The sequence below is a fragment of the Lasioglossum baleicum genome, chromosome 20 (assembly GCF_051020765.1).
Source record: "Lasioglossum baleicum chromosome 20, iyLasBale1, whole genome shotgun sequence".
In the NCBI taxonomy this organism is placed as follows: Eukaryota; Metazoa; Arthropoda; class Insecta; order Hymenoptera; family Halictidae; genus Lasioglossum; species Lasioglossum baleicum.
In genome coordinates this window covers 5,919,090-5,930,502 of record NC_134948.1, presented here as the reverse complement: position 1 = coordinate 5,930,502, position 11,413 = coordinate 5,919,090, and the positions used below count along the sequence as shown (strand labels likewise).

Here is an 11,413-nt window from a genome sequence, read left to right as displayed (position 1 = left end):
CTCTCCGCTTCATCTTTCCTTTCTTTCATCAATCTCGATGGACTTCTGAGCTATGGAGTCGCTCGTTACATTAGCTCTATATCTTTCTTGATTTCATTCACGTCTCCCCCTTGCCTGTTTCTTATTGTTGTTCTTGTTTAATGAGACCCTCCTTCGAGCATTGTTTCACCGATAACTCGAAAATATATGCAATTTTTAGGAAACTCGAGAAATTTTTTTTTGGAAAGGTTGAGAATCCCTGGTATATATATGGAATTAATTTCTTGTAATTTATTTTAAATAATTATCGAATCAGTCGTGTGACTTTATTGGAGAAGTTGCTGCATCTGGTTTATTTAAACGCCATAGCGCAGATCGTCTCGCCTGTAAAAATACATAATAAAACATTTCTATCACGATACGGACGATTTATTATTCGGAGAATTCCTCCATTTTAGTTCGATGTAGCGAGAGTTGCAGTTTGCCGCAGTGTGCGTGTACGAATTTCCGATGAAATTATAATAGCTGACCATCTATAATGTAATCTATATACGCACGCACGTTTCAAGCTCGTGTGTCAGCCTTTTCGATAAAGACTAGATAACCGAACGTAATCGATGCGCATCACTTTTTACCGAATGCGCCGCTTATTCTTCATTTAAGAAATTGCCGTAATATGCATATGTATGTATTATTGATTTTGCGCGTTCGACATTCTCCAGTTGTCGATACACCAGACTGGTAACGCAATGCAAGTTCGATGATCAAAATAAAACTGGAATTATTATTATTATTATTATATAAATCAATTATTACCGCTCGTTGTTTATGATATATTAAAACACGATTGATACTGGTGATATGTTTTTGTAAGTATATCGCAATATAGGATACGACTGATAACGTTTATTTAATTGATAGCTACATGTACATATATATATATACACATACACATTGATATGTGTATATAATTTCTACCATTTCCAGTAGCATTTGTACGCGCCGCATAAAGTTGGTCTATCTTTCAGCAAAGCGAGTTCCGAAGGGTCCTACTTTCTACCTACCGAAAATCGTTCCGTACAAACCCTTCAATTGTTCTCGCTGACAATCGCCTTAGCCGCTGCCTGGCAATTGTCTCGCTTCGTTGAATTTTACTTTGTGTGCCAGGTGCCTGGTGCCGGGTGCCTGGAACCCTGTACCTTGGAAAAACATGGAAAATTCTCAAAGAACTTCTCACGACATCATCGTTTTACTTATTGTTTATTTATAATTACCAGAAATTACGAATTATCGAGAATGTATTACATGTCTTTGTATAGAGATACATACTATATTGTGTAACGTAAATGAAAATTTTATTTATACGTTTTATACGTAACAATATCTATTTACAAATATGAGATACACATATTACGAAGATGTTGCATACAAAAGGGAAAAATAATCCTATAGTATTATTCTTACATACAACCTTCCTCCTTCGTTCTAAAAGAGAGATATACATATACATTACATGTCACTAATTCTAAAAAGATAAACGTGTGTTTCATGTATTACACAAAAGTTACAATATACAGAAAGATGTAAGTAATACATCTTCAGGAATGGACGAAAGCAATAGAATGCCGCGCGGAATGACGTAGGACCACGGAACGATTTATAGAAGGATAACTATAATCGTCTCGCTAATTTATATCATTTAGTTATTCGCTATTCACATCGTCAACCGAAGACTGCAGTTTCTTTATAATTGCATTTATAATAATCCTCTTAGCAAACTAGATACAACAAGCATCATTTTCCTCTATCACCAAAAATTGTAATCTTTGATTTCATAGATTTCAGTCAACACAATTTTGTACTACATTCATTCGTTATCACTGGACAGCGGATTTTATGCATTTATGACAAAACTGAGTAGGTGTAATTTTAAACCAGTTAAAACATTAAAAGTATTTAAAAATACTGTTATATTATTTCTAACTTGTTCATATATCATACGTGATGATATATCATAGATGATATACATATATCATATATCATCAACATATGTATTAAGAATGAAAATAAATTTCTATTTCACCCCAGTTTGTTACAAATCAGGTAGAAAATTTTTATCTTGCATAAAGATCCACTGTCTAGTTATTACATATCAATGACATTCAGCACTTTAACCCTTTGCACTCGGAGCTATATTTTAACTCGAAAATTAAACATTTCTTCCTGGCTAGAGTATTTCCATTCCCTATGATTTTTTCAATTTTATGGATATGAAATTGGTATAATACCTCATACAATGCCTAAATGTTTAGTAAGTGATTAGATACAGACATATTTAATAATGTAAACAATATTTTCGTTCGAGTGCTAAGGGTTAACAGATAGTTTACCATAATGTACATGCGTTGTTGTGTAGCTCTAAACTGATCTGTATTCGATAGACAAAGAAATAGATAATCATCAGAACTTTTCTTCCCTTAGCGAACAGCAATTCCATGATTAGAATTATTCGAATAACTTCTGATGAATATCATCTAGGAAATCAATCGGACAAATCAAAATAGATTTGCAAAGATAAAAAATTATATGCGTTATACTTTTTCTCGACTATAAACTATTTTAATATTTTAAACTATTACTAAGCGCGATAAGTCCTTTTTTCTTAATAGCTTCTGCCACAGCTCGTTCTAAAAAGTTTTCCTGTTGGTCATTGTCGTCTACTTTGTCCAAATCCCAGTCATTATATTCTTCCATGTCGCTCGAATTGTTCAACCTTATCGAATCTGTAGATGTAGCAGCAATAGAGTTTCCAAAATTTCCAAAATTTCCGCTATAGAATCCGTTTGACTGAGATACAAGCTCCATGGATCGAGCTAAACCGTGACTACGAATCGCCATTAAAACAGCAGTATCTTCCATGTCGTTTCCTCTGATCGTTTGAAATCTGGATTCCTCTAGAGGATAAGAAGAGGGTGCTCCCATAATATAATTCTCCAATACTTTGTTAATAGTATTATCCAGGAATCCCTTGGCCACCTGACACATCTGCCATTGCGTTAATCTTTCTCTGGTGTATCTCTCTGCTTCGTCATATTCGATGTTCTCCGAGTCCTGTATTGTTCCTTCCTTCGCATCCAAATTTTTATTCTGTAAACATATTTGGACGAATTAGAAGAGTGGAGTGAGAGAAAACAAAAGCAAACGTTATACGCGATTAACAATCTTAAATTAATTAACTGTTGTATTAATTATTTCGATCAGACCGCGTAATTACCTCTTCCCAGACAGTCTCGTTGACTTTGATAAATCGTGTGCACTGTCGTTTCGGCGGAGCAGGTCTTTCATGATCATCAATGTCAGATTCCTCGATGTCGGTCGCCATTTTTCGAATTTTCTTATACAAGAATGCTTCCAACTGAGATTTGTTTTTTCAAACGATCGAAAATATATCGTTCGGATCTTACAGAAATATTATTGGACACGCGTTAATAGATAATTAAGAATTTCCCCGTGAAAATTAGTAGCCCTTTCGGCACTGTTCACCATTTCTCTGGGAGCACTAAACGACTGTTAAAAATTCGGGATTAAATAGTCGTTGAATTGCGTTACACATTGGGAATTATGTTGATGTTTTATACTTGAACTATCGTGAAATAGAAAAACTGAACAGTAATCGACGCTGATTGTCAGAATACGTACAAAGCGTGTATTACCGCACACACAATCAAACAGCAAGAATCACTTTTGACAGCTTCAACATGGCTACTTCGCTTTTGGATGGAACACGGAACAGGAAAATTTGTGCATCTTTCAGAAATCTCGCAAGACGTCGATGCACGATCCTAAAAAATTAAAAAGGGAAGGACGATGTTCGAAACCGTACACGAGTCGTACGTGTGAAAAATTTCTTTAAAATTCAAATGTACCGTCCGGACTGATGTCTCGACTGCGGTTGTACTATATTTCAAAATGGCGTAAACATGTGTTCACAGTGTTCAAGAGAACTTTGACGTCCATTCTGTCAAGTGAGGCCGTTTTTCAAGTATTTCGAACGGATTCCCTTCAATATATTCGATCACTAGTTTAACTGGCATGGCAGTCTGTGGCGAATACATTCGCAGTCAATTTCCAACGATAGACGATGATTTGTATCAATATGTGGAAGGTATGTAACAAACCTAACCTGTAAATCTTACATCTACAACTTTGTGTTGTTCAACTTAAAATACATAATGTTCTCTCGGGTAAAGGTATCCTAGACAGTTCGAAAGACGACTTCGAGGATGCCGATGAAGTGTACGAGGCGATCGGGGAAGTGTTACACGAAGTCGCGGAGAAACCAGAGAATGAGGTTAGGTCTGTAAACGTGTTCACATTTGTCACTTTTCTATGTTTACGACGATTACAATCGAACTTGGATGTTTATAACCTAATTATTTCGAATTCAATACCGGGGAAAAACCTGTAAAAATGTGGCGAATGTCTCATCGCATTTCGGACCTGATCAAATTTTTGTTTGGTCACTGCAGATCTTTATGCATTTATGAAGAAATGGACTGCATGAAATATGAAACAGTAAAAGATTTAAAAATTGCATAAATGTTGTATTATTGCTTTTAATACAACAAAGTCGTTAACAGATGAAATAAATTTTTATGTTTTTTCTGCTTCCGACAATCAGTGCAAAACAGTTGTATCATACATACACTACGAAGTTTGTTGTCATTGTATTTATCGTATTTATTTCTTAATTCTGTTCTATCTTCGTACAATTTTGGTCCACGTATCGTTGAATTCAGACATTTTTATGCATAGGCAAATATGTGTGAAGTTATTGGAAATGTTGAAAGGCGGTTCGAACGATGAACTTGTGGAAAAGAGAAAGAATGGGGTAAACAAAGTATTAAACGCACCTGTTCACTTGGGTACAATGGCTGCTACTTTAGAAGCTCAGGTGGAACAAATTAAGAGTATATGGGTGACCACTCGAGACGATGCTATGGTGAGTCGTTAGTTTTCAATCGTTAAACGAACAACAAGAAATATTATGCTTTTACATGACCGTATTTGTGTTATTTGTTAGAAAGTAGATGCAAAAAAGTTGGAGAAGGCAGAAGCGAAATTGCAACAGAAACAAGAAAAGCGTGTGAACAATGAGTCGGCTGGACGTATTAACAATGTAATTCAAAGTATAGAATCGGCGAGTGCCAGTCAGATGACAAGTAAAAAGGATAGTCGCATGGAGACCAAGGGTGGTGTAAATAAAACTCAGGACATTAGGATAGAGAATTTCGATGTAGCGTACGGAGACAGAATCTTGTTACAAGGTGCCGATTTAACCTTAGCGTTTGGTAGACGTTACGGTCTTATCGGTAGAAACGGTCTTGGTAAAACTACTTTATTGAGAATGATATCTAGGTATTAAACTCCTTCGCCGTAGTGTGATTTCTAGACTGCGGATCTTTATGCATTTACAGCAAAATTGTGTATTAAAATTAAAGATGTTAATATACGATTTCTCCTCTATCAAAATCATTAAGGGAAAAAATAACATGCAATTTGGTTTCTATTTATTGCAATCGATGCAGACAATTTTTATTTTGCTTAAAGATTCGCAGTCTAGTGATTTCTATTGTAGAAAATCAGCCGATTAGATTTAATATCGTTGTCTCGTTTGATTCGTAGCAAACAGTTGAGGATACCGTCTCACATACGAGTGTTACACGTCGAACAAGAAGTTGCCAGCGACGATACATCCGCGTTGAACTCTGTGTTACAATGCGATCACGAACGAAGTACGTTGCTCAGCAAGGAAACAGAGCTGCAGGCAGCGATAGAGAAAGATGGTGGAAAGACGGGTGACGCGTTAGGCGAAGAATTAGCTAGAGTATACGAAGCAATGCAATTGGCCGAAGTAGACAAAGCACCCGCTCGAGCGAGCGCTATTTTATCGGGTCTTGGATTTTCCGTTGAGAGACAATCGTGGCCAACTAAATCTTTCTCCGGTGGCTGGAGGATGAGACTTGCTCTCGCGAGAGCATTGTTCTCCAGACCAGACCTTTTGTTACTCGACGAGCCGACGAACATGCTTGACATCAAAGCGATTCTTTGGTTGGAAAAGTATCTGCAATCATGGCCGACCACGTTACTGGTTGTTTCGCACGACCGAAACTTTTTGGATACGGTACGGATTAACTTCTTAAACAAATGCTATTTTTCACTATGAACAGAACAGAATTAAATGGAGTATATTTTACGTTAGGTACCCACTGATATACTATACTTGCGCGGACAGAAGATAGAGGCATATCGAGGTAATTACGAACAGTTCTCGAAGACTAAAGGAGAACGCGAGAGAAATCAGCAGAGAGAATACGAAGCTCAACAAGCGAAAAGGGCACACGTGCAGGAGTTCATCGATCGGTTTCGATACAATGCCAATCGTGCTTCTAGCGTACAGAGTAAGATAAAGATGCTGGAGAAACTGTAAGTTAAACGCTATTCGATGATATGTGGTCTAGAAAGAATTTTCAAGTAAAAATCTTATTCTACTATCAATAGGCCGGAATTGAAGCCAATGGAGAAAGAAGGGGAAGTGACACTTCGATTCCCAGATGTCGAACCACTAAGTCCTCCGATATTACAACTGAACGAAGTATCTTTCAGTTATGTGGGCGGAAGCGAAAACACGATATTCGCTGGTGTGAATCTTACAGCTAGTTTGCAATCTCGTATTTGCATTGTAGGAGAGAATGGCGCAGGTAAAACGACACTGTTGAAAATAATAACAAGTTCTTTAAGTCCAACCAGAGGCACGGTGCACGTTCATCGAAACTTGAAGTTCGGATACTTCAGTCAACACCACGTTGACCAACTCGATATGCGAGTTTGTCCGGTCGAATTACTGCAAAATCATTTTCCAGGTATGCAAACGAATCAGCTATTGTTAGCTATTGGAAATATTACTTTGTCGCTTTGTCTAACAGGGAAACCTGTTGAGGAATATAGGAGAATGCTGGGAAGCTTCGGCATTAGTGGTAACTTGGCTTTACAGAATATCAATTCTCTGTCCGGCGGGCAAAAGTCGAGAGTTGCATTTGCATTAATGTGCGCGGCCATGCCGAATTTCTTGGTTCTCGACGAACCCACGAATCATCTTGATATCGAGTCGATCGAAGCATTGGGCAAAGCACTGAATACCTGCCAAGTAAAATTTTCTCTCCAATTCCTTTTTCATTCTATATCGGAGCTTTTACTATTACTTGGGATTCGAGTATTCGGATAGTTAAGTGATCCATTTATTTAGCAGAGATATCCTATTTTTAGGGTGAGGTTGAAATAATTGTATCCGGATACTCGGATAGTAAAGAGCTCTATTCTACGTTAAGACATTTTTAAGAAAGAAAAGTGTTAATTAGATTACAACAATTTCAGGCTGGTGTGATACTAGTCTCGCACGACGAAAGATTAATTCGCATGGTATGCACTGAACTCTGGGTATGTGGAGAGGGTTCTGTACGATGCATCGAAGGAGGTTTCGACGAGTATCGTAAGATTATCGAAAGAGAACTCGAGATTTGAACATCATTACGAATTTGATCGCTTTATCATTCTTGCATTGTCCCGAGTCAAGTTACCGATAAAAATATGTTTATTGATTTAAATAAATACCAGGGAGGAAGAACGTTCGTTAAAAGATGTTTCTTCTTATTCCGGAGCAGGGCATACTTTTTAAGTTGATCATCGATGTAGATATTTATCGACAACCGTTAAAATATCATACTGCCTATTTTAAAAAAAATTGAATTGCATTCGTTGAAGGCATACTTCATAATACCATATACGTGTGTATATGTATAAATATATATTTCATTGTCAACAATAAAATACTATGAGATAGACTGAGTTTGGATTCACAAGTAGGATTAGGAAAGTATCACATTGTTTCACTGCCAGATACAATAACTACATCTAAAAGTTCTGATATTTAATATTGTACATTAGTAAATAATAAAAGGTCGTTGTTATAAATAAAAGTATATAATATTCTATGTTTTTCTTATAAAAACCGTTAGAAGTTTACATTGATAAATACACACGATCGATTAGCGTATTATTATTACAATTCTTCATTGCTCTCGGATATATACCATACAACTGTCTCTCGTATAGTTTTTATGTAAATGTGTGTGTACATAATTTAAGACACCATTACGGTGTTACATTTTAAAGCAGTCTTGTGACAGAACAATGATATTTGTGAAAAAAATGCAAACAAAAAACTTTTTTTCTTGTAAAACAGAAAAGTTTTGCCGTATAATTATACAGTAAAATTATGATCCATGTGATTAACATTTTATTTTCGTTTCTCTTTTTCACCTAATCTCTTCTACTTAACCGTCCATTCCGTTGCAGAAACGTTCCGAATTTCATTTAAAACTATTGCGTAAGATAATAAATAAAACAAATTACTCGAAAATATTAGATGTGCCAGTGAAGTCGCATTGTATTGCCACCATTAACCCCCAGATGATGTATTTAATGGTACCATCGTGTTAGACATAGAAGCCGTTTGCAGAGGTGGTGCAGGAGCTTGCTGTTTCGCAGCTGTAATTTGCAAACATTTTTTACTACCTCTCTCTTAAAACTTAGAAATGTTGGGTTGCAAAGAAAGTTCGTAGCGTTTTCAAATTAAGAATCGAAGATAAAATTAAGGTATTTATTCATATGTTTATTCAATAACACGAGAAGTTACCTCGAAAATTGCAAAAAGTAATAGAACAGATTGGAAAATATGTTATTGAATAAATCTATGAATAAATATCTGAATTTTAGCTTTCAATTTTAATTTATAAACGCTACGAACTTTCGTTCCAATCCAATAATTACACATATATATTATATGTATGCAATCTCATCAAACATTTACTATCGCTACCGCATGCCGCATGCACGCTTGGTTAGCCTAAGCAACCTGATACCAAAAGATTTCCGCGTTAAATTGCTATTCGTAGTTCCCAAAACAATGCACATTAATCGAAGCGAAGTACGAGCGATTTATTTAGATATCGAATAATTACAGAAACGATTACAAAACACTATTATTGAGCACAAATATGCTCACGTGTAGCATACACAATAATGATTAATTGTTGAAGCAATACGATCATGCAAGACTATTAGCCACGATGACTCAGTCTGCTAAGTCATACAAGAGGAGGAATGAGTAAACTTCGTCTTCTATTGTTAGAGGTGCGCGGGTATGCAGGATATTTTCATGCAAAATGGAATGTTACAGAAACAATTGCGACGTATACTGCCTAATGGTAAAATTCAAGAACGTGGGCGACTGATATTCGATTTTATGATCCTCACCATTTCTGCTGCTGTAAACTTTCGGGAATCCTTTGAATGGCTCCGGTGGTGGGAAATTCGCAATAGAATGAAACATGTCTGCGAAACGTACTTCCAAGTCCAGGGTACCCATGCTTTGGCCATTACGCATGGAAGAATTTCTTGTTGGAGGCGTTGGTGGTGGTGGCGGTGGTGGAGCAAGCCTCTGGTGAACAACGGGTCGATGTGGAAGAGGGGGTGGAGGTGGTGGTATGCAAGGAGCACTGACAGTTACCCTAGATGGTGGTGGAGGTGCAACCCTTGTCGCTGTACTGGCCGAGGTATTCGCTCTGGAAGTAGGAGGAGAAGGAGGTTTTGCCACCGGTGGTCTGAGCACTCGATTCTGAGGCCTTGTTTGACTCTCATTCAAACAGTCCTGCGATTGATGTAGAGATGGTGGAGTTGGAGTCAACACCGGAGGTGATCTAAGCAATCGCATGCTTTGTGCTCTCGATACACTTCCTCCTGTAGGCAGGTTCAACTTTTTTGGAGGAGGTGACGGCTTCTGCATTGTACTAGATGACGTTGATGGTGGTTTGGGTGCGAGAATCGGTTTCCCAAACCCTTTCGGTAATTCTGCATTGATATTCACAGAGTCTGTGACACTCTGGCTCTGACTAAAATTAGATTTCTGAAACACGAATGGTTAATGCTTTAAGGTACACTTATTATAGGTCCTTTAACCCTTGTGTAACCAATTGGGTACCCATTTGCTGCGTTTCTTTCAACAATTTGTTAATATTTCTCTAAACATATTATAAAAAAGTCTCTGAATATCATTTATAGTCTTAAAATGAGAATTTGTGCAGGCATGTTAAATACAAAAGGTTTTTCATAATCTATACATTTTGGTTGACTACATAAGGGTTAATAACAAAAAACCGTCTGCAACCAAATCTGAATAATCATCCGGTGACTTATGGACGGTAGTATACTTTCAGATACTCGTACCTGACCGAATACTTGCGGCTTCTGTGTAGCTGGCGGCGGGACCGGAGGAGGACCTCGTTTTATGCTGGGCGTCGCTGTTTGATTGAAGCTTGTATTATTGACATTGCTACTGTCCTTTTCACCCGAAGTTGGTCTAAGCCCTGTGGGCTTCAGTTTTGGCATGCCACTAGAGAACAATCCGCCTAATCCTGTGGGTCCTCCATTGTTCGAATTACCAATACTAGTATTTGAGTTATTAGTCTCCCTGTTCAAACTTCTCGGTTCGATTTTCACTTTGTCTAGAAGGGAAAAATAGTTAGCAATTGATGCGTACACATTAGAAGCATGCGGAAGCTACGTACCACCGATCAGAGGACCGCTTTTATCAACAGTTACCGTCTTCTTTAGAGTTTTTCCAGCTCTAATCGACTGAAGTAACATACTCCTGTCTTGATCTCCAGAGGCGGAGCTGGCTGCATTGAATGCAGGAGGCGGAGGAGGTGGTGGTGCAGGCATTCTTCAAACGATTAACAAAATATTTGGTATTCCTGGTAAAACGTAGAAATCGATCGATTAATACGGAAAAACACAACGCGGTTCTCTGAGACACGACTTGAATCGTGGGTGGTAAACGACACAATGGCTGAAGTGCATATTAAAAGATAAGATTAGACCTCCTACTGAGAAAACGGGAGAATTAGGTTAGCACAGAAATCATTTTTGAACCGAACGTTCTTCGTCCGTGTCAAAATATTTCTTTCGAGAGTGAACGTACTTTTAGGAAGAAAAAACGAGAAAATGCTCGAATTGTTTACCTAAAACTGACAACAGGATCTTGTTCCCTCGGCGGTACGATCTTTGAAACTACCGCACTTTATGTCCGTCTTCGATTCAGTGTAAGTGTAAATGAACGGAACCCACGTCATTCCAAACTCTTCCAGGACTAGGACTCGAACTCGAACTACTCGAACATATTCAAATACATTGATAGTTTGTACGAATGCAAGTCAATGTAGACTTGATGTACGAACGAATCGTCGAATTCATGCACATTTTGACTATTATTGTCCGTTTGTTTATCGCATCGTCGATGATCTAGTGATGGGCACTA

The 11,413-nt window shown here is 37.5% G+C and overlaps 3 protein-coding genes across 6 annotated transcripts; 1 reads left to right on the top strand and 2 right to left on the bottom strand.

Annotated features, from left to right (window-relative positions):
• Window positions 1–1,007: 1,007 nt before the first annotated feature.
• Window positions 1,008–3,386, bottom strand: LOC143218602 (uncharacterized). Its single transcript, XM_076443883.1, has 2 exons — window positions 3,254–3,386; window positions 1,008–3,126 (listed from the first exon to the last, which is right to left on the bottom strand). Exons 1-2 carry the CDS (start codon window positions 3,359–3,361, stop codon window positions 2,599–2,601), a joined length of 636 nt encoding a protein of 211 aa, XP_076299998.1. The 5' UTR covers window positions 3,362–3,386; the 3' UTR covers window positions 1,008–2,598.
• On the bottom strand, window positions 3,254–11,393 carry LOC143218597 (uncharacterized). Of its 4 annotated transcripts, none has more exons than XR_013011118.1 (6): window positions 11,118–11,393; window positions 10,665–10,850; window positions 10,324–10,601; window positions 9,355–10,003; window positions 3,679–8,586; window positions 3,254–3,546 (listed from the first exon to the last, which is right to left on the bottom strand). XR_013011118.1 is itself a non-coding variant. In XM_076443875.1 (5 exons), exons 2-5 carry the CDS (start codon window positions 10,816–10,818, stop codon window positions 8,498–8,500), a joined length of 1,170 nt encoding a protein of 389 aa, XP_076299990.1. In that variant the 5' UTR covers window positions 10,819–10,850; window positions 11,118–11,393; the 3' UTR covers window positions 3,254–8,497. The 4 variants fall into 4 exon arrangements, 2 of the variants coding, with proteins under 2 accessions (XP_076299990.1, XP_076299991.1); XR_013011117.1 differs by having other exon boundaries at window positions 3,254–3,821; window positions 3,906–8,586; XM_076443875.1 differs by having other exon boundaries at window positions 3,254–8,586.
• Window positions 4,012–7,560, top strand: LOC143218587 (ATP-binding cassette sub-family F member 3). The gene is made up of 9 exons (XM_076443853.1): window positions 4,012–4,144; window positions 4,230–4,335; window positions 4,795–4,981; window positions 5,063–5,397; window positions 5,665–6,163; window positions 6,242–6,465; window positions 6,541–6,902; window positions 6,966–7,186; window positions 7,414–7,560. Exons 1-9 carry the CDS (start codon window positions 4,072–4,074, stop codon window positions 7,558–7,560), a joined length of 2,154 nt encoding a protein of 717 aa, XP_076299968.1. The 5' UTR covers window positions 4,012–4,071.
• Window positions 11,394–11,413: the final 20 nt, after the last annotated feature.